This window comes from Cetorhinus maximus, chromosome 3 (assembly GCF_964194155.1).
Source record: "Cetorhinus maximus chromosome 3, sCetMax3.hap1.1, whole genome shotgun sequence".
Classification (NCBI taxonomy): Eukaryota; Metazoa; Chordata; class Chondrichthyes; order Lamniformes; family Cetorhinidae; genus Cetorhinus; species Cetorhinus maximus.
In genome coordinates, this window is record NC_135881.1 from 183204684 (window position 1) to 183230926 (window position 26243).

A 26243-nucleotide genomic window follows, 5' to 3' on the forward strand; every position below is an offset into this window, starting at 1 on the left:
AATAACAAAACAGCAATTAAGCACAATCAATGGGAGAATGTTTTTTCAATTTTACCAATTTCAAAACAAGTCCAGGGAACAGGGAATTGTAAAACACAGCCTAGCGTATTCTACAAATCATCAGAAAATATAGAAAAAATAACTGGCCCATCGAATTCACTCCTTTAAACAGATCATTTTGTCTGTGATATCATGGATTTTACTCAACTGATTGATCTTGAGGACAAAAGAATACCTGTGGCAATTGTAAATAAATTTGAGGCTAACAGGCAAAACTATAATCTTTATTATTGATGGAAAATGTGGATCTTTCTATGTGGGCATAGAAAATCTAACAATTGCAATGATATTCTGGTGGTTTAGTTAGTTTTAAAAATATCTTTACAAAGTAAGTGTCATGTCCATAATACATGAGAGAGATCATAAACTGTTTAAATCAAACCTTACTTTCCGCTTATTTAAAAATGGGCTTTGCTGGACCAAAGAACATGGCTGCTACGGGTCACATGATCTTCAAGTTGGCTACAGTTCTAGAAACTTCCAACAGTAATTACAGTTCTGGAAACTTCCAACAGTAATTACAGTTCTGGAAACTTCCAACAGTAATTACAGGAGAAAAGTTCAACCCTCAGCCATGTGGAATCTCACACCTATCACTTTGTAAACCCATTACAATCAACAAAACAAGGGCAACTGGCAGTTTGTCTCCCCAGTGCAGGCTTACAATAAAGAGGGGGCCATTGAAACCCATTATACCTGCAGAGGTGCGAATAACCACCATCTATCTCCTAAGGTGAACAATGGATTTTGACCAGAGACATAGAAACCAATTGTTAACCAGAAACTGACTCATCAATGGGCAACACCACGTGACCTAAAGGTCATTGGCTTTTGAAAAGTTTTAATGTTACACTCCTGGACTCAGGGTATCTGCTGCTTAACACCCAGCCTGTCAACACCAAAGCAGGGCTCCAAGCTGACAACAAAGCCTGCCTCAAGTCTAAACCTCCTTGAAGCCCAATCTTCTAGATTCCTGCCATTGCCTGTGGAGTGGCTCAAGTGTCTGCGTACCAATCTCATCTTGCTGTATCATCACCAACTTTAAAGGAATTCTGCAATTCCTGCTTTCAGCTAACTGAACCTTAACTTCATGAAGGAACCCTCACTGGACTCTGACATTCATTTGAAATAATATCTATATCTTTGATTTTTTTTAAAAAGTTACTTTTAGCCGTAAAACTCTTATTTCCTATTTCCTTCTCGTGTGCATGTGCGTTTGTGGGTGTGTGTAGCTGCGACCACCATCCACTGGATTTGAATGTATGAATAAACAATACTTCTAATTTAACTCTAAAGAGAGTCTGCTGCGAGTCACTTTAAAATTGACTTCACGGACAGAGGGTTTGGGGAAACACACCACAGCCTATTTCAAAAATGAAAACATCTCTGCTTATGGACAGATGGTGAGAAAAATAAAGGAGTTCAGTTTGCCTCTCTCAGCTGTTCGTAACAGTAAGGTTCACGGAAACCTTCTATTGTAAAAAATGAGTGAAGCTGGGCCTGATTTATGACTTGATTATTGTTTAACTCAAATTCCATGGTCTATAGCTCACTTACTTGTGACACAAGATTTTCTAGCAATTACTTTTGGTACAGGTGTCAAGTCAACAATGCAGCAGATCACATCTTCAAATCCCTCTAAGGCCTGGTTCCCCCTATCTCTGTAATCATCTCCAGTCCTAAAGCCCTCTTAAGATACCCATGCTCCTCTAATGCTGGCCTCTGGTGTGCATCTCCAATTTTAATCACTGATGTTTGTGCCTTCAGCTGCCTATGCCCTGGAATTCCCTCCCTAAACCTCTTCAACTCACTACCCCTCTCCACTGACTCATGGGAGATCTTGGCTTGTGGCTGACCAAAATGGAGGAGGCTCATTCAGGAATGCACCGAACAAAGACTTCGAGAGGACACACAAGGGTGAAGCTGAGGTGTTAGAGAGAGCACACAAACCCCCAAACACCTCACCTATCCGACCCTTCAAGCACTGCCCGCCCCGCATGTGGCAGAGTCTGCAGATCGCACATTGGACTTATCAGCCATCTCAGGGCCCATCGAACTGGAGCGAAGTCACCCTTGATCCCGAGGGTTTGCCCAAGAGGAAAGAGAACAGCAGCCAGTTATTTGTAGGTTGGTCTCACACCTCGAGGGGCTCTAAGTAACTTGTCTGCCCTGAACTGATGGTTTTCGATTGAAAAATCATTGGAGATCATCTTGGGTGTCAGCCCCTCATTGTTTGCACCTAGCAACGCAAAGCAGAAGTCAAAACGCATTTCTGCCACGACCATGCCCATTTATTAGAATCCTTTGCAGAGAAGCAGTCTGTCAACTTATAACTCATACCATTTATCTCAAGTTATGGAAATACCATTGCTTAAGAGCTGCAATCCGGCATCATTGCCAAACCTTGTAACTTTGCACACATATGGAGTACATAGTTAGCACTGCCATAAACTCAGCTCAAAGTATCATAAAGGGTTTGAGCACTTCCAAAACAGAGTAAATCACTTGGTGATATGAAATTCCCAGGCTACATGGTGCCAGACTCAATTCCCAATGTATTGATTTACTTAATCTCAGTTGCGATGCTGCAAATCACCTCAGTGCCCCAGAAAGGGTTAAATACCAAGGGGGAAGAGGGGGAATTAACTTTGGTTAAACCAACAGTTGTGCAGTCTACATGCCTTATATTATAGCTGTAAGAATATTATTGCTAAGAAAAGTTCTGACTTTGTCAGCCATGGCTCAACTGGTAGCACTCTTGTCCTAGTAGAGAAAGTTGTGGGTTCAAGAACCCATGCCAGGACTTGAGTACAGTAGTCTTGGCTGACACTCCAATGCAAGTACTGTAGGAGTGCTGCAGTTTGGAGGTGATGTATTTTGGATGAGATTAAACAGAAGCCCTGTCTGACCCCTCACGTGGACGTAAAAGATCCTGTGACACTATTTTGAAGAGGAGCAGGGAAGCATTCCCCAGTGTCCTGGCCAATATTTATCCCTCAATAAACATCACAAAAACAGATCTGTCTTTATCATGTTGCTGTTTGTGGGAGTTTCCTGTGCACAAACTACCTGCTGCATTTCCTACATTACAACAGTGATTACTGTGTTAAAAAGTACTCATTGGTTGTTAACGCCTGTTGGTTGTGAAAACGCTAGATAAAAGCAAATCTTTCTTTTTATACTTTGTATCATTGCAACACGTTTATTCATAATCAAACCTGTACATCTATATTCCAAATTAACAAATATTGCTCAAATTCTCTTTCTTTACCAGGTCAAATAGTTCACCCATTTTATTTTCTTGGTCTATGATTTGCACTGATTAAAACACTACCTGTGCTAGTCATAAAATGGTTTTAACAGTTAAAACACTACAATAACAAAATCAAACATTCTTCAAAACATGATTGATTTTCTCTTTGTACAGATATGAAGGAAAGTGTAGCTATGAAGTTCTGGTGAATGTGCATGTAAGTCACGCATAACTTACAACCTTAATGCAAAGCAGTTCTCAGTACACGTGTTGAGCAATTTAAAGTGCAACGATGCCATAGTCGGGGTTAGAGAAGCGGCATGAGATCACCAGCAGGAAGTAGTCTCACACCACTTCAGCTTCACACTAGCTATAGTAATAACAGCACCTCATTCAATACGAAATTCAAGGACTAGCTACCCAGTGGAGTATCTCGGAATTTAATGAGAGCACATAGGGCAGTCAGATCTCTAGTAAAAAAACAGGCTTCTATTTATACAGCTCTTTTCACAATCATCGAACGTCTCAAAGTGCTTTACAGCCAATGGAGTATTTTTGAAGCGTACTCACTGTTGTATTGTAAGAAACATGGCAGCCAAACTACACATAGCAAGTTCCCACAAACAACAATGTGATAATGACCAGATAATCTGTTTTTTGTGATACTGATTGAGGGATAAATACTGGCCAGGACACTGCAGGTAACTCTCCTTTATTTCTTCGAAATAGTGCTTTGGGAATCTTTTACATCCACCTGAGCAGGCAATTTAACTTCTCATCCGAAAGGCAGTGAGACAGTTGGCGTGTCAGCCTTGATTTTTGTGCTCAAATCCTTGAGTATTAAAATTTAAACTGGATGCAGATGCTGTGGAGTAGTTCTGTACATGCATGAGCTTCACTTTACCTGGACTAAGAAACAATGCCAGTTTAACTTGGGTTTGCACCCTCCATTGTTCAAACAGTCAGACAACAACCTTAACATACTCCAGGACACCTAGTCCCAGCCTTAACTATTAATCACAAATAAATGTCAAAAAGGAAGTCCCAAATGTTAATTTAAGCGCAATAAACTGGTATAGTCTTGTTGGGAAGTTAAAGTAACACCCGGTCACCTTGAAGTATCTTTCAGTTCATCTGAATTAAATTATGATCATTCATGTTCTATTAATACTGTACATGCTATATACAGAGCAGGACAAAATAAAATGTCACACATCTGCTCTATGTATTACTAAGTTGCAAAATTCATTAGATTTGGACAAAGTTACAACACAGTCATGGTCTATAAGCTGCCCAGATCCAGTGTGGGTAACATAACCTCAAACCTTAAGTTTATTATAAATATTATATGCTAAAATAATTATGTGTCAAAAGGTAGGGAACCTAATATTTAATGAGTGCATTATTTTCTTTTATTATATATGGCACTGTAGTTAGCTGTGGCAAGGAATCCCTGGACTTCTGCATGGAATAAGACATTTTGCGACCAGAAGGACTTTAGAAAATTCTAAGTATAATCAAGGTTACATCGGCTCTCAGCAAGAGACTTCTATTACCAGGTTTTATGCATGTGTTTGCTATTTTCAACACCGTGGAAGGTTCAAAATAAAAATAAAACTGATTTGCTATGAATTATCATTCTCCACCCCAACTTAAATCTCCACTCCACCATTCCCCATCTGCAGAGGCAGACATGCAACCTGCTTCCAATACCTATGTCTCTTTAAAGTTACTGGATGCAAGAAATATTGGTCAGTGTGACTGGTCCTTCAAGCCTCTGTGTTTTTGCATTTGTGTACATTGGAATTCTGAACCAGAGGTGCTGTTGCTTCAGCTTCAGCTGTTTGTTCCAGGCTTCAGCTGGAATTATTTACTGTCTGGGCCGTCACATTTTTTAGTTCAAAATGCAATAGGCAAAATGAACAAAGGCCATAAAAATCATGTTGCGGGTCTGGGAGATAACTTTAAAAACAATCTATACCCAAGTAGCTCATAAGTGGAAAATGTTGAAGGATGACAATACCAAAATTCCTCCACAAACAGACATGATACACCAGCCAATGTAGGAAGTATTACACTGTAATACAGTTTGTACTTAACACAAACATGTGTGATCATAACTTTATGTGGCAGCAGGAAGAAAATCTCAGGCACTCGAAAAGGCCTGCAATTCAGGTTTCTCAAGCTTGTGATGTGATCTCTGCTCCTCCCAGCATATCACTGTAACCATGTAACAAAAGCAAGTCACACAGATCATATAAGGACACGTTCAAGTTCTTTATCAAAAATCACCCAAATCTCCCATCTGTCATATCGTATTCAACATGATTATAAAGCAGCAACCTAACAGAGAAGTTCAGGTGGCATCAACGCACAAAACAAACCCCAAAATCATCACAACTTTCAGTGCTCCAAGGAATGTCTCAAGAGTGATGCTATTCCACCCCTCCCCAGCCTGCTCCCAACGCCATGGATTAGTTTATCATAATTTGCACTGTTATTCAAGGTGATTAATTTTTTAAATTTGGAAATTGCTGAGAAAGTAGCCGCATCACGAAAAATAAGACAAAGCAACAAGAGGGCCACCGAGTGCAGTTTCCTCTTGCCAGTCAGTACCTGACCAATGATAGTTCCTGACCAAGTTTTCAATCACTTATTTGTCCAATTTGTCTTCCTTTGACTTGGCATCTTAGGGGACAGAGGACAGACATACTCTTCTATATTTAAAGTGTTGCACAGCTGTAAATTTAAAAGTAAAAGAAAGTAGCACTTTCACTGTCAAGTTTCATCTCAGTAATAGTGAACAGGCACTGGTCAGGGGCTTCTGCTTTTCTCCCTTTATTGCTGAGACCTCGGGTCCCTTTAGCACAAAATAAAAGTAATCTCCACCTTGGGCAAAACGTCACCAGAGGCAGTCGGGAACCGTGTCCCCATCCAACTTTTCCCAAAGTCACCTGGAATTTAAACCCTTTCTTGCGCCAAAATAAACTGGGGATGGGACTGAGGAATATTTAACCTCTGACCCGAAAGCTCCCCATCAAGCAGGCAGTGGAATCGCGGCCTAGGGCTTTACTTGAACGTTACTTCCCGTTTTCGTGCTACTTCATCACCGTCCTCCCCCCGAACCCCATCCCCCCCCGAACCCCGATGGGGCAAGAGGGGGTGATCGGGCCTGCACACTCCCCCGAGTCCTCGGCTTCTCCCGAGTCCTCTCCCATCCCTCCGCCCGCTACACTCTCTCTCTCTCTCACCCTCCTCGGTGCTCTCCATCCTGTCGGCGTTGGCGGTTCCTCCTCCTCTCGGCCTGTGGAGGTGGCCTCGGTCACTCGCTGCTGCTCTTCGTGCAGCTCCTCTCCACTTCGGCCGCTCCCGCGCTCGAGCCCGCGGCTCTCACTGCGCCAGGGAGGGGAGGGAGGCACCAACATGGAAGAACCGGCGGCGCAGCGCGACGCTGTCGCACACCACCATTTACGGCACGGCTCCTCCCTCCACGCTCAGCGCCCTCTACAGGCGGCCGGGGATACACGCATCTTCCAGGTTGATCCTGGCTCATTGATACCCCCCTCCTTGCAACAAGACCTTACACACCATACATGTAGGACTGCTAAATCTGGGGGAATGTATTCCTGGGGGTTTCATCACATGACCTTCCACCACCCCTCAACCAGCCTTTTCTCTACCACCTCCAATATTTTGATAACTAGTAAGCGAAATGCATCTTTTTTTGGTAAATGTCCCTAGGATTTTTCACCTGCATATGGCACTCAGCAGTATCCTGGAGATCAATCTTCAATTGCTGAAAACTCCTGGACAATCCTGGAGGGTTGGCACCCCAACATACATGCACTGGGGTGTGCTCAAGCTCTCTGCCATCACTTTTAACACACCAAGTGAAGTGAAATCAGAGGCAGAGCTGATGGGTGTTAGTCATTAGCAGTAATAAATCACTCAAGTCATTAATAAATCTGATCAATTATGAAATATATCTGATATGTTCTAACCAACACATTAGTTTGGCCATGGATGTGGTACAGATGTCCAGATAAATTGAAGAAAGTTATACGGTATTAATGCATTTGATTTTGATTTGGGATCTCACTCGTGAACAAGAGCACAGGTCTATATTTTTTAGGTGATTTCTCATCAGTCTTGCTTGAGAATCTCAATCTAATGTCAACAGCCATTTATGTAGAAACTCCAGCACAGAAAGAGGCCAATTAGTCCAGATGGTCTATGCTGGTGTCTGTTGGTGCCTCCTCCCATTCTAACTGCCTCTTCCTACACTGTCCGCACCCCACCCTTTGTGTATGCATTAAGCCTTCCTCTTAAATGCTACAATATTATCTGCTTCAACCATTCTACGTGGCAGCCAGTTTCACATATTTACCACTCTGTGTAAATAAATTCCTCCTAAATTCTTTATTTGCTCTGTTAGTGACTATCTTATGTTTATGTTGTTCTGGACTCGCCCACAACTGGAAACCACATCCACCCTATCCGACTTCCTACTTTTAAAGGCCTCTTAATCAGGAAAAAGAGTCCCAGTGGCCTCAAATCTTCTTGATAGTTGCATCTACCCAATTCTGGTAGCAGATCTATAATTTCCATTCAAATCCAATGATTTGATAACAAGAAATTGCTTCTGGTTGGTTTTTTATCCAGTGTCATTACATCTATCTTCGGGGGGTTGGGAGCAAGCAAATTCCAGACAGTGGAAGGGAAACAATTCCTTGTTGGAATACGAGATATCTGTACCATTGCTGTCTCCTTTATAATTAAGTTCGATAAATAAATAATTACACTCAATGCTAAAACCACTGGAACATTACCCTTTTCATCAATTCAGGATATACCCTGTTTGTATAAATACTGTACTGTGCTTTATTGCTCTTTATTTTGTTACACTAATAATTGTTTCACTATTATTTTAAAGTGAAAAACTTGTTTTTCTTATAAAAAAGAGTCCACAAACCTGATCATCAATGAAGCCCCATTTTGTGGGATTATACCACCAAAATAAACTTGCACACCACAAATCAGAAGAAAGTTCCTTCTTCTTAACCTATCTGATTTCAATATACTTGCTATTAGCTGTGTCAGATTTACAGAGATTGTGTCATTCGTAGAAAGGATTTTATTTCTGATATGTTCACATAGTCTGCAACAAAGCAGCCTTAAGGTTGGGGGCTATATTTACTTTGGTAGATTTCATGTCTGTTCTGGTGCATCAGTTTGATCGTAAAAAATTCTCTTAACATCAGTAAGTATTCTGTTTTGAACAGGCTGGTGAGGTGGCAATGACTTTTGACCAGAACAGCGACAAGCATCCCCTCAAGGGCACCACAAAAGACATAAGACAAAAAAGGCTGTAAAAACTCAGCAGGTCTGGCAGCACCTGTGGAGAGAGAAACAGAGTTAACGTTTCGAGTCTACATAACTCTTCTTCAGAACTGTGAAGAAGAGTCATACGGACTCAAAACATTAACTCTGTTTCTTTCTCCACAGATGCTGCCAGACCTGCTTAGTTTTTCCAACATTTTTTGTTTTTATTTCAGATCTCCAGCATCCGCAGTATTTTGCTTTCATTTTAGTGATAAAAAGACAGCTTGGCCAAATTAAAACACACCTGCCAGTAAATTCAGATGATAATTAGCAACAATGAGGCAATCAATCTGCTGCAGTGCTCACCCACCACAGAAGCTTCAAGGGGGCTGCTGCATACTGCATGGTCAACTCCATGATGATTGAAGTGTGAACAAAAGATAGAAACATGGGCAAGCACTCCAGAAGATCCCAAGGTCAGGAAGTGTGAATACGAGAAACTCTGGATGCTTCCTTTATAACAAAGCATAAGCAGTGAAAAGTAGCCTGGTTTGAATGATGGAGTTTGCAAGTCAACACAGAGCTGTCAGAGAGTAATGTGTTTTTATCCAGTCCTTAATCCTTCATCATTTGATGCTGGATTATTGGAAGCCATAACAACTGAGGCCCCTGGAGTGCACAAGAGGATAACAAGAGCCATCTATGTCCTTATGTCTAGCGTTCGAAATACCAAGTATTTTATGGGTTCTCAGTATTGGCCTACCGGCACATCAGTATTGCTGTACATACTAAATATATTTTCTGGAATGATGGAACACTTTCTTTACATTGTTGACACACACTTTCAGAATATAGGAAGGGGAGAGAAAGAATTGTATCAGTGTGTCATGGGAGTGGGTCAGAATTTGCCAGGAATCCTCCGTAGAGAAAAAGTTGAAATCACTGCTAAAAAGTAAGACAAAATGATGTTAGAAAAACTGAATGAACAGGAAATTGGAAATGAAAAACAACAGTAAATAACTGAAAGAAAAGTCCATGTGGATCAAAGTTTTTTTAATTTATTCATGGGATGTGGGCATCACTGGCAAGGCTTGCATTTATTACCTTGTAGTGCAGGTATATACGCTGCTGTAAGGGAGTGTGTTCTAGGATTTTGACCCAGTAACAGTGAAGGAACACGATGCATTTACAAGTTAGGATGGTGAGCAACTTGGGAGAATTTGCATCTGCTGTCCTTGTCCTTCAGGAGGGCGTGGTCACGGGTTTGGAAGGCATTTTGCAAATATTAGACACTGCTGCTACTGTGCGAAGGGAATGTTTACGGCGGTAGATTGGGGGATAATCACCTGAGCTGTTTTGTCCTGAACGGTGTTTGAGTTTCTTGACTGTAGTTGGAGCTGCACTCATCCAGGCAGGTGGAGAGTATTCCACCAGTCTTGATTTGTGTCTTGTATATTCTGGACTGTCTTTGGAGAGTCAGGAGGTGAGTTACTCGCCACTGAATTCCCAGCCTCTGACCTGCTCTTGTAGCCACAGTATTTATGTACCTGGTCCAAGGTAACCCCCAGGACATTGGTATTGGGGGATTCAGCTATGGTAATATTGTTGAATGTCAAGGGGGGGGAAGGCTAGATTTTCTCTTGTTGGAGGTGGTCATTGCCTGGCATTTGTGTGGCATGAATGTCACTTGCCACTTATCAGCACATGCCTGAATGTTGTCCAGGTCTTGCTGCATGCAGGCACTGACTTGTTCATTATCTGAGGAGTGATGATTGGGACTGAATGCTGTGGAACCATCAGCAAACATCCCCACTTCTAACTTTATGATGGAGGCTAGGTCTTTGACGAAGCCCCTGAAAATGATTTGGCCTAGGACACCATCCTGAGGAACTCCTGCAGCGATGTCTTGGGTCTGAGGTGATTGGTTTGCAACAATCGGAACTAGGTATTTCTCCAACCAGAGTAGTTTTCCCCTTGATTCCCATTAAGGGGGGGCATGAAAAAAAACTGGCAGGTAAAATAAAAGAAAACCCAAAGGCATTTTATAAGTATATCAGGGGCAAGAGGATAACCAGGGAAATAGTATGGCCCATTAGGGGCCAAAGTGGCAATCTGTGTGAGGAGCCGGAAGACGTAGGTGAGGTTTTAAATGAGTACTTTGTATCTATTATTCGTTATAGAGAAGGACAATGTAGGTATAGAATTCAGGGAGGGGGACTGTGATACACTTGAACAAATTAACATTGAGAGGGAAGAGGTATTAGCGGTTTTAGTGGGCTTAAAAGTGGCCCAGATGAGATGTATCCCAGGCTGCTCTGGGAGGCAAAGGAGGAGATTGCAGGGCCCCTGAAATTAATTTTCAAATCCTCTCTGGCCACAGGAGAGGTGCCTGAGGACTGGGTGACAGCTAATGTAGTACCATTATTTAAGAAGGGTGGTAGGGATAAACCAGGGAACTATAGGCCAGTGAGTCAAACATCAGTGGTAGGGAAACTTTTTGGAAAAACTCTGAGGGACAGAATTAATCTTCACTTGGAGAGGTAAGGATTAATCAAGGATAGTCAGCATGGCTTTGTCAGGGGAAGATCATGTCTAACAAATTTGATTGAATTTTTCGAGGTGGTGACTAGGTGTGTGGATGCGGGTAGTGCAGTTGATGTAGTCTACATGGACTTCAGTAAGGCTTTTGACAAGGTCTCGCATGGGAGACTGGTTAAGAAGGTAAGAGTCCAAGGGATCTAGGGTAATTTGGCAAACTGGATCCAAAATTGGTTTAGTGGTAGGAGGCAGAGGGTGATGGTCGAAGGTTGTTTTTATGACTGAAAAGCCTGTGTCCAGTGGCACACTGCAGGGTTCAGTGCTGGGTCCCTTGCTGTTTGTAGTGTACATTAATGACCTAGACATGAATGCAGGAGGTATGATCAGTAAGTTCGCAGATGACACAAAAATTGGTGATATGGTAAAGAGCGAGGAGGAAAGCCTTAGGCTACAGGACGATAGAGATGGGCTGGTCAGATGGGCAGAACAGTGGCAAATGGAATTTAATCCTGAAAAATGTGAGGTGGTGCATCTTGGGTGCACTATCAAGGCAAAGGAGTATACAATGAATGGTAGGACCTTAGGAAGTACAGAGGGTCAGAAGGACCTTGGTGTACATGTCCATAGATCCTTGAAGGCAGCACGACAGGTAGATAAGGTGGTTAAGAAGGCATATGGGATTCGTGCCTTATTAGTCGAAGCACTGAAGAGCAGGGAGGTTATGATGGAGCTATATAAAGCATTAGGCCACAGCTGAAGTACTGTGTTCAGTTCTGGTCGGCACACTATAGGAAGGATGTGATTACACTGGAGAGGGTGCAGAGGAGATTCACCAGGGTGTTTCCTGGGCTGGAGCGTTTCAGCTATGAAGTGAGACTAGATAGGCTGTGGTTGTTTTCCTTAGAGAAGAGGCGGCAGAGGAGGGACCTGATTGAGGTGTACAAAATCATGAGGAGCATAGATAGGGTAGATAGGAAGAAACTTTTCCCCCTTAATGGAGGGGTAAATAACCAAGGTGCATAGATTTAAGGTAAGAGGCAGGGGGTTTAGAGGGGATTTGAGGAAAGATTTTTTTCACCCAGAGGGTAGGGGGGCATCTGGAACTCACTGCCTAAAAGGGTGGTAGAGATGGGAACCCTCACAACATTTAAGTAGTATTTAGATGAAAATACTTGAAATGCCATAGCATGCAAGGCTACGGGCCAAGCACTGGAAAATGGGATTAGAGTAGATAGGGGCTCGATGACCAGCGTGGACACAATGGGCCAAAGGGCATCTTTCCATGCTGTAAAACTCTATGACTTCAATTTTACCAAGGCTCCTTGATACCAATGATAGTCACTGTCACTTTAACTTTGGAATTCAGCTCTTTTGCCCATGTTTGGACCAAGGCTGTGATGAGGCCTGGAGGTGGGTGGTCTTGGTGAAATCCAAACTGAGCAGGTTTTTGCTGTGTAAGTGCCACTTGATAGAACTGTCGCCAACACCTTTCATCATGTTGCTGATGATTGAGAGTTGACCGGTAGCACAGTAATTGGATTTGTCCTGCTTTTCGTGGACAGGACATATCTGGTCAATTTTCCACATTGTCAGCGACATGCCAGTGTTGTAACTGTACTGGAACAGCTTGGCTATAGAGGAATGGCTAGCTCTGGAGAACAAGTCTTCAGTACTCTTGCCAGAATGTGGTCAATGCCCATAGCCTTTGCTGTATTCAATGCCTTCGGCCATTTCTTGATATCACATGGAGTGAATTGAATTGGTTGATGGAGGTTGAGATGGATCATCCAGTTGGCACTTCTGCTGAAAGTGGTTGCAAATGCATCAGCCATGTTTTTATACTGATGTGCTGAGCTCCTCCTCCATTGAGGATGTGAATATTTGTGGAAACTTCTCCTACAGTTAGTTGTTTAATTGTCCCCACCATTCACGACTGGATGTGGCGGGACTGCAGAGCTTAGATCTGATTTATTTGTTGCGGGATTGCTCAGCTCTGTATATCACATGCTGCTTTTGCTGTTTAGCATTCATGTAGTCCTGTGTTGTAGCTTCATGAGGTTGACACCTCATTTTTAGGTATGCCCTCTTGCGCTCTTCATTGAACCAGCATTGATTCCCAGCTTGATGGTGATGGTAGAGTGGGGGATACCATGAGGTTACAGGTTATGAAGCACAATTCTGCTGCTGCTGATGGTCCACAACACCTCATTAATGTACAGTTTTTAGGTGCTAGATCTGATCTCAACTATCCCATTTAGCACAATGGTAGTGCCACACAACACAATGAAGGGTGTCTTCAGTGTGAATAAGGGGCTTTGCGACCACAAAGACCAAATAGTGTTCACTCCTATCAGATGCATCTGTGACAGGTATATTGGTGAGGGTGAGGTAAAGGTTTTTCCTAGTGTTAGTTCTCTGACCACTGCTGCAAACCCAGTCTGGCAGTATGTTCTTCAGGACTCAAGCCAGCTCAGACAGTAGTGGTGCTACAGGGACACTCTTGACTCTTGGTGCTGAACATTGAAGCAGGGCCAGGGAGAGAAATCATTGGCCCTGGTGCTTCTCCTGTTTCTGGGTCCCTTATTGCCCTCACCATCCTCGCCCCCCCGACACATCCTCTGGGCACCTAGAATTGGGAGCCATAGTCACAGTGGGATAACTGTTTGATATAGGTTATAGCAAAACTTCTTGGCTTTTGTACCCTATACCTCAATTTATAAAGGCCATCGAAAGCTCAGGTTTGGTATGATACACTTTACAGCCATGGCTGTAACACTGACCTTGCGTTCGCCTCTGGTGGCGCACACTCCGAGCTGGCCTTGGTAGAATTCATACAAAAGTGGGGGCTTCCAGCCTGTGTTTTCCTCCTCTCCTGGGTGGATAGGTTTTTGGGGAGGGTGGAGGGGTCGGGGTCGGGTGTCCCGTTTGCACCCCCCCAACCCCCAAGCAGCTTTTTTTTATGTGTGTGTGTGTGTGTCCGTCTCACTCCCAGTCTCAGGGTTCTCATACACAATGACTCACTCTCACAGACAGGAAGCCAGGGCCAGAGATCACACCATCATCAAAGGACTAAGGTGGGGTCAGGAAGGGCCCAGGGCCACACCCAGACACAATTAACTGAGGGACGACTCAGAGGAGAGGTTGGGAAGCCAAGGGCCTTGTGGGGTAAACTAAACGTAGAGGCACTAGGCACTTTACCTTAATTTGCGCTCCAGCAGCAGCCAGCCAGGCCTGAAGGGCGAAGAAGGCAGCATCTGATAAGGCCCAAACAGAACAGTCCATGGGGCTGAATTTTGTGTTTAGCCGGGTGGGGGATGGGGAGAGCGGGTCCGTGCCGCCATTTTACACAGGCGGGCCAATTAAGGCCCACCCAGCGTAATGCCCGACTCCCAAGGATAGCGGGAGTGGGCGGGCGGCGGCGGGAGTGCATTGTCTGCTTATCTGAAGCACTGGCAGCCTTTGCAAGGCTGCTGACAATGTCAAGTGGAAGGGCTCACCAGAGGGCTTCTGATGAGCAGACCAGCCTGGAGGGAAGGCCAGCAGGACAGGCCAGGCCAGTGAGTAGGGCGGTGGGGCCAATGTCCCTCTCGTTTCTCACATGACTGCCTTGTTGCCCTCCTCGAGGAGGTGGCTGCACGGCGGGGGGTGCTGGTTCCCCAGGATGGGAGGAGGAGGCCCCCCAACATGACGAAATGTGCCTGGGAGATGGCGGCGGAGGTGGTGAGCTCCCACGACGTGGTGCGGCGCACCTGGATCCAGTGTCGCCAATGCTTTAACAACTTGCTGCGCTTTGGCAGGGTGGGTACCATGTTGGCATTGGTCGTGTAACCCAGCAGGTCGGCTTACCCCCCTGCTGCCACCCCCCCGCCCCCACCCCCCCATGCATGTGTTACACTGTATTGCACCCGCAGCATGTGTTACACTGAGTCCCACATGACTGGTTTGGGGGCAACCTGGAGGAGCTGCACCTAGGTGCTGTGTTTGAACTCCAGGACATGTCCAAGTCATGGTGATGACATGCTGGGAGGGGAGCTTCAAGGTGGCGTGGCAATGAACCATCTGCGGCGCAGTACACATCTCTTCATCACCCTCTCAGGCTGACCTCAGCATGGGCAGTATCTGCTTGCCCACCCAGCAAAGGACAAATGCCATCAATGATTCAATGCAGTCACTACACTCAGACTTGGGGGGTGGTGCAGCAGGGGGGTAAGCTGACCTGCTGGGTTACATGAACAATGCCAACATGGTACTCACCCTGCCAGAGCGCAACAAATCGTTGAAGCGTTTGCGACACTGGATCCAGGTGCACCGCACCGCGTCGCAAGAGTTCACCACCTCCTATGTGCTTGCTCCTCTTTGCTATGGAATATACCGTGTGGTGCCTAATGTGATGCAGGCAGCATGTGTCTAAGGGGGTTGGTGGAGGGGTGGGGAACAGGCCTAGCATCTTTGTGAGAGTGCTCGGCAGCACCAGGATGAGACAGCTCTGGACCCTGATATGTCCCACTCTGATTGGGGTGGGCCCTGCGCGAAGAGAGTCCATGTGCAATTTTCACAAATCAATGCTCAGGTCTCATTTTCAGGAAAAGAATGCTCATAATGCAGCAGAGCATGTGAAGACTGGCGGCGGCCAGGCGGAGATCGCCATTCTTAGCCGCTTTGAGCAGGAGGCCCTGGATCTGGAGAGGCGCCATGTGCCAAGGTCCAGTGGTGTCGGTGAGGCTGGGGTGTCACGGCCAGGTATTTACAACAGTGAGATCAGTATTGTTTTCCCAACAGCCATGGCAGTGCTGCATGTTAATTGATTTAATTTTGGAACATGGCTTGACCATTGCTTATGGAAGGTTGAGCGCATAATGATCTGGGGGACAGGGGTGCACTTTGACATTGTCTCCACGTTAACTGACCCACTGTCCTTGTTCTTCCTTTCAGCACCATTGGAGCAGGGCCGGGAGGAGGAGCAGCAGAGGCCCCTTTTCACACCTGAGGGGCCTGAAGTCTCACCAGCGTCACACCATTTCTGCGAGGCGGGCACCATCGCAGATACTAGCACCTCAGTGGGAATTTGAACATCGGCTAGTGTCCCGGGGCACAGTGGTGAGGGCGCTTCACAGTCGCTGGAGGAGCTGGCAGAGACAGAGAATGCCCATGGTGCCAGCAGTCGGAGGACTGCAGGAGACCAGACACATGCTCAGTTGGTGCCTGATGATGTGCCTCTGGAGTCGTCCTCGATGCAGCAGGTGAAGAAAATGTGGCTGGGTGTACGGGAGCATCTGGGAGAGATACATGAGGCTATGCTTGGCTTGGTCTCCGTGGTGGAGGAGTCTACGCGGATGATCACCGAAGCAATGAGCCACTTGTCCGAGCGCCATGCGTCCTCCATGGAGAGAGTGGCAACTCTCATGGAGAGCCTACTCCAAGAGGCCCGTTAGGGCTTCCTGGGGATGCGCTCTGACCAGCAAGACCTCACATCGGCATTGACCTCAGCTGGTCAGTGCCAGTGTGGGAAATGGTTTGGGCATCAACTTTCCCAGCTCGGTGCCCATCCGTCCACAGTGAGCAGGGAGGTCCAAAGTGACATCATGTCGGCGCAGCAGCTGCCTGGCGTCTCTGCAGGCACTCTCAGGGTGCTCCAGATAAGGGCGGCAGCTCCTCCGCCTCTCTCCCAGTAAGGCTGTGAAGACTGGGGAGATGCCAGCTGTGGAACTGGCAGCTCCATCCCAGGTGGGCCAGCACTGGCTCCAGGGGCCAGAGGACGACCGCCAAGGTCATTGAGGCCAACAGGACAGCAGAGTCAGCAGGCTGTCTCAGAATCTACTCCGAGCGATGGGGCAGCACCAAGACGTAGCACGCAGAAATGAAAACATAAGGCACCTTAGGCACACCACGGGTTTATCAGTGAACCAGTTTACCAGTGAAGCCCAACGCAAACTGGAGGAACAGCACCTCATCTACCGACTAGGCACTTTACAGCCTTCCGGGCTGAATATTGAATTCAACAACTTTAGATCTTAAACTCCCCCTCCCCCCATCCCCACCCCGTTTCCTCCCCCTCTCTTTTGTTTTTTTTTGTTTTCAATAATTTATATAGATTTTTCTTTTCCCACCGATTTCCATTATTTTTAAATCTACAACTAATACCTTGTCAATCTTTCCACCCCACCCCCACTAGAGCTATACCTTGAGTGTCCTGCCATCCATTCTTAATTAGCACTTTTCTTAGATAATATCACCACCTTCAACACTTCTTTGATCCTTTTGTCTGTGACATCTTTTGATTATCTGCTCCTATCACTGCTTGCTTGTCCCTACAACCACCCCACCCTCAACTTCTCTCCCCCCCACCTTAAACCAGCTTATATTTCACCCCTCTCCTAACTATACTTCAGTTCTGTTGAAGGGTCGTGTGGACCCAAAACGTCAACTCTTTTCTTCTCCACCGATGCTGCCAGACCTGCTGAGTTTTTCCAGGTAATTCTGTTTTTGTTACGGGTTTATCACCGGTGCTTTTGTATTGGCCCAAGATGAGGTTCTTATGATTTGCTTGGTTTGGTAACACCATGTTTTTTTTTGGAATAAGTTGGTTTGCTTGACATTATAAATTCAGAAATATCACCATGGCTGAGGGTGCCTCTTTTCTTCTGCATGTGTGTGGTTTCCAAAACTGTAATGAGTGCTTTGTTGGACATTCAGCTTTATTAACAAGGCCCTTAGTGACTGTTCCTAACCTGGCAGATTTTGCACTTAGGTGTCGAGTATCGAGCCTACAGCCCAGGCTTGTCCTGGTGGTCTATCTGTGGTGTGCTAGCTGAAGGTTCGTAAAGCCTTCCGGGTGTCCCTGCCTCCCTGGAGTATGCCCGGGTCAGCGTCTACCCCTTCAGCAATTCCCTGTGCGTGTTCATCCTCGGACTCACTGCTGGACTCATCGTGTGCAGCCGCAGCCACTGCATCATTGTCTTCATCGTTCACTGCACCCCCCTCTTTCCAGCGCAAGATTGTGGAGAGCACAGCATGCAACCACTATCAGTGAGACACGATCTGAGGGGTACTGGAGTGCACCCCCTGAGCGGTCCAACGATCAGAAGCGCATCTTGAGAAGACCGATGGTTCTCTTCACCGCAGCCCTTGTGGAAGCGTGGCTCCTATTGTACCACTGCTCAGTTTCTGTTCTTGGATGGCGGAGAGGCGTCATGACCCACCTTCTGAGGGGATAGCCCTTGTCAACCAGCAGCCAACCATCAAGCCAGGCTGGAGCACTGAAGAGACCCGGCACCTGGGAGTGTCTGAGGATGTAGGTGTCGTGGGAGTCTGGTTACCTTGCACAGACTTGTAAAATCAGCATCCTGTGATCACACACTATCTGCCCGTTCATGGAGTGGAAGCCCTTTCTTTTGATGAAGGCACCAGGCTCACCTGCTGGCGCCTTGATGGCCACATGTGTGCAGTCTATTGCACCCTGGATGCGGGGGAAGCCAGCAATGGCTGCGAAGCCTCTGGCTCGCTGTGTCTGGCTTGCCTGGTCCCAACGGCAGTGGATGAAGGTCAATGCCCATCTGAACAGAGCACCTGTAACCTGCTTGACACAAGTGTGGACAGCTGATTGGGAGGCACCGCAAAGATCATCCACTGACCCCTGGAAGGAGCAAGAGGCATAGAAGTTGAGGGCAGCTGTGACCTTCAGAGCCACTGGAATGAGGTGTCCACCCACACAGTTAGCGAAGACCTCGGGCCTTATCATCTGACAGATATAGTTGACTGTCTCCCTTGAGAGACGGAGCCTCCTTCGGCACTGCACCTCAGACATATTGAGGTAGCTGCTTCGCCGCCTGTATACCCTGGCAGCAGGATAGTGGCGTCTTCTGCAGCCCCTTCCACCATGAACTATCTTTTGGCCCTGCGCCCCTTGTGCCTGCGCCTGTCCTCCCAAAGGTGGCTCCCCTGGAGGCTGAATGTGCACTCCTGGCCTCCTCCCCCTTCTAGCCCTCCCTTCCTCCTCAGAGGAGCTGCCTTGAGTGGACAGTTCAGCTCCCGTTCCCAGGCTAAGGGAAGGCTTCCTGAAACCTGCAGGCCCAAAAAAGATTACTCACTGCAGAGTGCTGACCTGAAGGTTCAGAGTCCGGAAAAAGCAGCTGGTATGCGTTTTGAAGTACTGCAGATCACACAGGCAAGTTTCAAGAACTTTCAGAAATAAATGCTTGGCCGTGCACACTATCGACCCCAGAGAGGACTCTTATCCCGCCCGTGGATGGGATTAATACAAATGTGTCCTACCCACCTGCCCGTTGCGCTGACCTGAAGATTGCACGGGCGCCAAAAAATCGGTGTCGATTGGCGCCTCAAGGGCCTTAAGTGGCCCATTAATTAAAGACGAGCGCACGTCGGACATCATCGCGCGCCTGCCCAGCGAAATATCGCGATGGCGCGCGGTGACGTCGGGATGCTCGCCCAACGTCACCGTGCGTCATTTTACGCACAGACGTGCGGGGCCCACCCCCGCACAAAGGGAAAATTCTGCCCATGAGGTAAGTGAGAAAGGAGGGTTGGGGAATCCTGCTTAGCCAATGATTGGTGTTGCTCAGATCAACAGCAATCATTCGCTGAGTAGCCTGTCAATCGGGATGGTCTACCCGCCATATTGGTTGCTTTGGGCACTGACCATTCTGATTGACAGGCTACTTGGCCAATGAGCCTGGGCCCCCCCGCCCCCCAATACAACACAGATCTCAGTGTTTTGCATCTTTTGTAACCCCCTCTCCCGGGCATTCCATTGAAGTCCCCTATTCAGAGCACATCCTGCGCCTTTGCCAATGATGTTCAACAGGGAGGAGTACCGATTCATCTGTTGAGAGAGGGCAGTAGCTGATATCAGCAGGAAGTATCCTTGCCCACGTTTGACGTTATGCCATGACACTTCATAAGGTCGAGAGTCAACGTTAAGGACTCTCAAGCCCACTTGCTCCCAACTGGTCCTTCTATCTCACCTGTGGGAAAGGACATAGCAAGGATGGTGATGCAGGTGTCTGGGACATTGTTGTAATGTATGATTCAGTGATTTTGACTATGTCAGGCTTTTGCTTGATTAGTCTTGGGACAGTTCTCCCAATTTTGACACAATGTACCCAGATATCAGTGAACATGACTTTGCAGGGTCGACTGGACTGGGTGAGCCTTTGTCACATCCAACGGCTAGTTCAGGGGTGGCCAAATCATGGCTCGTGAGCTCCAAGAGGCTCTTATACACACAGAGTGAGGCTCACTCCTTGTGCTGTGAAACCCGTTAAATGCGCATTAGATGGAGATAAAAAGCTGGGTGCAGCCTTGGCCATGAACAGCTTCATAGGGGAAGAGAACTGGAAAGCAGGCAGCAGCAGTGGGAGGGGGGGTTAAGATCAACGATTCATTCCCGCACCGTCACTATCTCCACCACTTCCTCCCAGGCACGTTTGGTCTTCGGTGGCGGGGGGGGGGGGGGGGGGGCGGGCGGGCGGCTCCTCCTCCCGTCCTGGGGTGCCAGCACCTCCCGCTGTGCTGCCACCTCCTCAAGGAGGGCAGCAAGACAATCATCAGAAAAACAAGGGGCACACTGCCCCCCCTGCCCTACCCTCCTGCCTGACCTGCTCACCAGCAGTGCTCTGGGGAGCCCTTCCACTGGTCATGATTCACAGCCTTTGAAAGGCTGTAGCAACTTTTTAAAACAGGCCACCGGGTCGCCATTGGACCCGGCTGTCATTGCAGTCCCGCCGCCGCCCGCCCACTCCCGCTGTCCTCGAGAATTGCGATTCACGTTGGACGGGCCTTAATTGGCCCGTCCGTGTAAAATGGTGATGTGGACCCGATCGCAGGCGTCGATCGGGTCCACGCTCGCTCCTGCACCACCTGCTTGACAGGCAGAAAATTCTGCCCAATGGGCTGTATGGCCGCCTTCTACACTGTATCAATTCTGTGATTCCATCACAAGTGCCAGGCAATGACTACCTCCAACAAGACAGAATCTAACCATCGCCCCTTGACATTCAATGGCATTACTATCGCTGAATCCCCCACAATCAGCATCGTGGGGGTTACCATTGACCAGAAACTGAACTGGACTAGCCATATAAATACTGTGGCTACAAAAAGATCAGAGGCTAGGGATCCTGCAACGAGTAACTCACCTCCTGACTCTACAAGGCACCATCTGCAAGGCACAAGTCAGGAATGTGATGTAATACTCTCCACTTGCCTGGATGAGTGCAGCTCCAACATCCTCAAGAAGCTTGACACCATCCAGGACAAAGCAGCCTGCTTGATTGGCACCCCTTCCACAAACATTCACTCCCTCCACCACTGATGAACAGTGACAGCAGTGTGTACCATATACAAGATGCACTACAGGAGCTCACCAAGGCTCCTTAGGCAGCACCTTGAAAACTCAAGACTGCTACCATCTACAAGGACAAGGACAGTGGATACTTGGGAACACCGCCATCTGGAAGTTCCCCTCCAAGCCACTTACCATTCCGTTAGGAAATAGAGATAGTTTAAAGACGTTATATTGATATTTGTAGGTGTTAGGAATGAGTTTTAGCTTTAAAGTTTAAGATTGATTTGTATTTCTGTATGTATGTGCTAAGAAAGTTCAAATGGAGTTTTAGTTTCACTTTAAAAGGGTGCTTGCATTTCTAATGAGGTTTTTTACGACTGTTGCAGCTAAGTTAAACAAACAAGAATAGAAGAATTGGGCTGTTACCTAGCAACAGGGTGCCAGAGAGGCAAGTCCCTCCCACAGACACACACAGAAGAAGAAAGGCAGCAGTTTTGATTTGGAAGCTGTGGAGTTCAGCTGGTTTTTTGAAAGTTGCTGTCAGGAGGGACTGGAGAAAAGGGGACAGATAGCCAGTCCCAAGCTAGGGAAATCCCCAAAATCCAGGGGAGTGGAAGAGGGGAAGTCCAAAGAAGACCTTCTAGTCAAAGAAAGGTCAGGAACCTGGAAAAGGTCCTGTTAAGTGAAGTTAAGAGTGAGCGGTAGAGAGAAAGGCTCCAAGCTTCAGATTTAAAGAGACAAAAGCTGCAGTAAGCAGGTTTAAAGGGAGAACAGCTTGCAAGAGGCAAGAAGGTCCAAAGAGACAACTGAAGGTCTGTAACTCTTTGCTATGGGCATGTGAAGCAGTGGTACTGTTGACGGTTGAGCTGGTAAGAAAGAGTGTGCACAAGATAGCTTGAATGCATGTGGTGACCCAGGGAAGAACAACATCGGAAGGAGAAATCCAAACCCTGGAGGTGAACCCTTGCAGAAGGCATCTGAGAAATAGTGTCGGTTTGGGAGAAGATTCCAAGGCGAGGTCTTGGGGAGTGGAGATTGGAAACCCTCGTGTGAAAGATGGAGTTCGGTGATACTGGTTGGCTCACGGTGTGACAAGCGTCTGGGGGGAGTTGAGCAGAGATCCATAGCATCTGGTTGAGGTGGCATCTGTCACTTGGTTTCACAGTGTGGCGTGCCTGACCACAGAGAGCCTATTGGTACATGGACTGTGTATTCATTGTGGACATTAGAATATAAGATAGCTTTCGTAACTTGTGTTATCCTTACAAATCTGTATATATCTGTAAAGGTATAGCTGTGGGTGAAGGAGCATTGTAATATAGTTCATCTTATTTTATTTAATAAATGTTTATCAGCTGACTCCGGTGACTCTGTTCAGTAGCTACTTTCCATGTATCTAAACAAACAAATAAAAGTTAGGATCTATCAAGCTAGGTTCCACTCTAGGATCAGGCTTGTCTAGGGATAATCTCAGCTGGGGTCATAACAATTCTGACTTGGAAATATATTGCTGTTCCGTCACTGTCCCTGGGTCAAAATGCTGGAATTCTCTCCCTAACAGCACAGTGGGTGTACCTATACCACAGGGACTGCAGCGGTTCAAAAAGGCGGCTCACCACCACCTTCTCAAGGGCAATTAGGGATGGGCAATCAATGCTGGCCACATGCCATAAATAAATTTTTAAAAATGCTTCCTGAAGTGCAGTGCCCAGGATTGAACACAATAATCCATCTGAGGCCAAACCACTGTTTTATAAAGATTCACCACAACTTCCTTACTTTTGTACTCTATGCCTGTATTGATAAAGCCCAGAATCTTATTTGCCTCATTACTCACTTTCTCAAACTGGTCTGCCAGCCTTCATCGATTTGTGAACATAGACCCGAAGATCCTTCTGCTCCTGCACTCCCTTCAGAATTGTTTTCCTTAGCTTATATTGCTTCTGCTCTTTCTTCCTACCAAAACAAACCGCTTCACACTTCTTTAACATTAGTATTTGGATATGCACTTGCGATGCCATGGCACACAAGGCTACAGGCCTAGTGCTGGAAAATGGGATTAGAATAGTTAGGTATTTGTTTGACCAGCGCAGACTCGATGGGCCAAAGGGCTTTTTTCTGTGCTGTAGAATATTTGATGTGCCACATGTCTTCCCATCTCACCAGCTTGGCATGATGTGTGACCTCTGAAGGGGGGAGGAGGATGGGGATTCAAAGAGGACTTTGAGTTCCCAGAAGAGTCCTGCCTGGAACTTAATAAAGACAAGTGAGTGTTTAGGGTCACAAAGGTGGCATTTGATGGTGACACCACCAGCCATCGGAATTCTCGAGAAACAGGAAGACTTACATATGTAAAAAAAATCTTAGAGCTTATTAGGCATAACAGAGACGATATAAATATATGAACATATAATAAATTATAATACAATAAGGGCACATAATATTTCAACTGCAATTGGACGTCAGTAACAAAAACAAGACGCTGGGGATCCGTCGACGTCTGTAAATACACAAAATGCCAGCTAGTGTTCTGGGTGTAACCTTCGGTCAAAGAGATTAAATATAAGAAAGACAACTTCATGTACATACCTGACCAGCTGATTGTTTCCAACATTATTATTTTTTTTTTGCCTTGAGGGTTCCAGATTTCTGTAGTTTGTGCTGGGCTTTCTTGCCGTTTTAGCGGGTGCAGGAGCCACGGGATGGCAAACTCAACAGCGGGGGGGTGGACCCAGGCCAAGAAGTCTGGGTGGCCACAAGGTCAAAGGCAGATTGGCACCGAGGGGCGGGGGAAAGTGAAGCGACACAGGAGAAGAGAGGCTCTTGCCGGGGTGAACGGGGCTTCGCAGTGACCAGCACGCGAGATGCAGCCAGGGAGCCGGTCACGTGGGCCAGGGCACAACTGACACCGCCGATTGCGGGGGCGCCAGGGCTGCGCGTGCTCCGGGCACTTACCTTCCCCCGCGCCCCTCCCTAGTCTGGTGCGCGCGATCGGCTGGAGGCGCTTGCAAAACATGAAGGACGTGAAGGACATCACCCACTACCTCCAGATATTAAATGCACAGAGGGATCACCGGTGCGTTATTAAACTGTGGAAAAAAAAAATGCAACGCAGTGGATACTCCCCCCTCCACACCCCCCCCCCCCCCCCCAACTCCCCCGGCCAAAACAATAAAAAAATAAAGACTCATAACTTATAGGGGGAAACGCACTCGTCTGTCAGAGTTTTGTAGCCTTGGAGCCACAGCACTGCCGCGGCGCCGTGGCTTAGTTGGTTAAAGCGCCTGTCTAGTAAACAGGAGATCCTGGGTTCGAATCCCAGCGGTGCCTGCGCTTCATTTTTTTCCCCCACCTCACCCTCTCACCCTCTCACCGTTTACCCATTTCCCAATTTTAGCATTTACGACAAATGGGTGCCGATTATTAAAAGACGTCTGGATCGCATGATTTTTTTTTTCAGCCTTCAAAACATTTTACACCAGTCAATCTGTTTGCAAAATCAATCCGATAGGTTGACCACCCACCCCTTGGTCAAGTTTAATTTGAGAGTGACACCTCAGAAACATTTCTAAAGGGTGAACAGGAATGGCTTGCTTGCTTCCTTTGTCTTTATGTCTTGCCAGCATTTCATCTGTCACAGTTGAGGAATCTCACTTGAAGCGTTACCCTGTGGATTTTTTTTTAAAAGGATAATTTCTGTATTCATAAAACAACAGGAAATCGTATTTGCGGTCCCTGTTTAATTTATTTTTCAGGACACGACCGTTGCAAACTGCGACGTTTCGTCCATTATTATTATTATTTTTTTCTTCGCTCTGTATTTTCTTCACCCTATCTTCGGAGCTAAAACCCTGCTCAACTAATGGTCTGTTGGAAACAATTGATCAGGCTCTCCGCAGGGAAGAGTGAGGCTTATTTAATAAGCGCCTTGAACTGCGTCCCATCCGCGTCCCCCAGAATGGACACACGGTGTGTGTGTGTCAATTACATTGTTTCAACAGCTGTTTGGTAGCGTTGCTCATGTTAAACTTGGACATTGCCTCAGTGTCATCCCCTTGCGGGACAGTTTCTGGGAAGCTCAGCCATAATCTTGTCACATTTTTATGCCCACTAAGTAAAAGGGACATGTTTGAACTTTTGTTGTTGTTTTCGATGGCACTTCCAATAATTTTGGAAGTATAATTTTGGGGAGTTGTGCGGGTGGGGCGGGGTGGGGGGGGGATCAGCTTTTCAGTTCTTCTGAAACCATTACATCTCGGCAGGTCATGCCTGTCGGAGCTAGCAGCGAACCACATAAATATGGGCAGAATACGGATGTGAGTCTGTGATGCTGACACGTCCTAAGCAGAAGCAGGAGGGACAGTGGTGTACATGGTAACTTTATGTAGCAAAGTCTCAAGTACGGCCTTTGTTAAGGAAATGCTGTCCAGTCCAGTTTCACAGAGACTTAATTTAGGAATCCCCACCGTGTACTCTATATTCGCAGGAGTTTTCTATATTATTCTAAATATGCACTTTGCTACTTTTTAATTATCTATTTATTGCTAATATTTTTCTGTAGTTTTATAGCCTGAACCACCTTCTGCTAAAGTCCTCTACTGCTTTCCGAAGTTAAGGAGTTCAAGTCTGAGTACAGAATTGCCATGAAGATGTAGTCATTTTCATAAAATTGTTGTGTTTCATTGTAAAGGTACGTTAATAGTGGGGTTTGGATTAGTTTCTTTGTGTGTGTTGGGGATTTAATTGAATTGGAGGCAGCTGATCTGG

At 46.4% G+C, this 26243-nt stretch overlaps 1 protein-coding gene and 1 non-coding gene across 3 annotated transcripts in view; one reads left to right on the forward strand and one right to left on the reverse strand.

The window, feature by feature from the left end:
* marchf6 (membrane-associated ring finger (C3HC4) 6) overlaps positions 1-6787 on the reverse strand; it is a 79339-nt gene extending 72552 nt beyond the window's left edge. For both annotated transcript variants that reach the window (XM_078539368.1, XM_078539367.1), the window contains exon 1: positions 6565-6787. In XM_078539368.1, coding sequence (XP_078395494.1) covers positions 6565-6583 — 19 coding nt within the window. In that variant the 5' untranslated portion in view covers positions 6584-6787. The remainder of the gene's footprint in view (positions 1-6564) is intronic.
* A 17945-nt stretch (positions 6788-24732) lies between these two features.
* On the forward strand, positions 24733-24806 carry trnat-agu (transfer RNA threonine (anticodon AGU)). The gene has a single exon. It is a non-coding gene; the product is annotated as a tRNA-Thr (tRNA).
* Positions 24807-26243: the final 1437 nt, after the last annotated feature.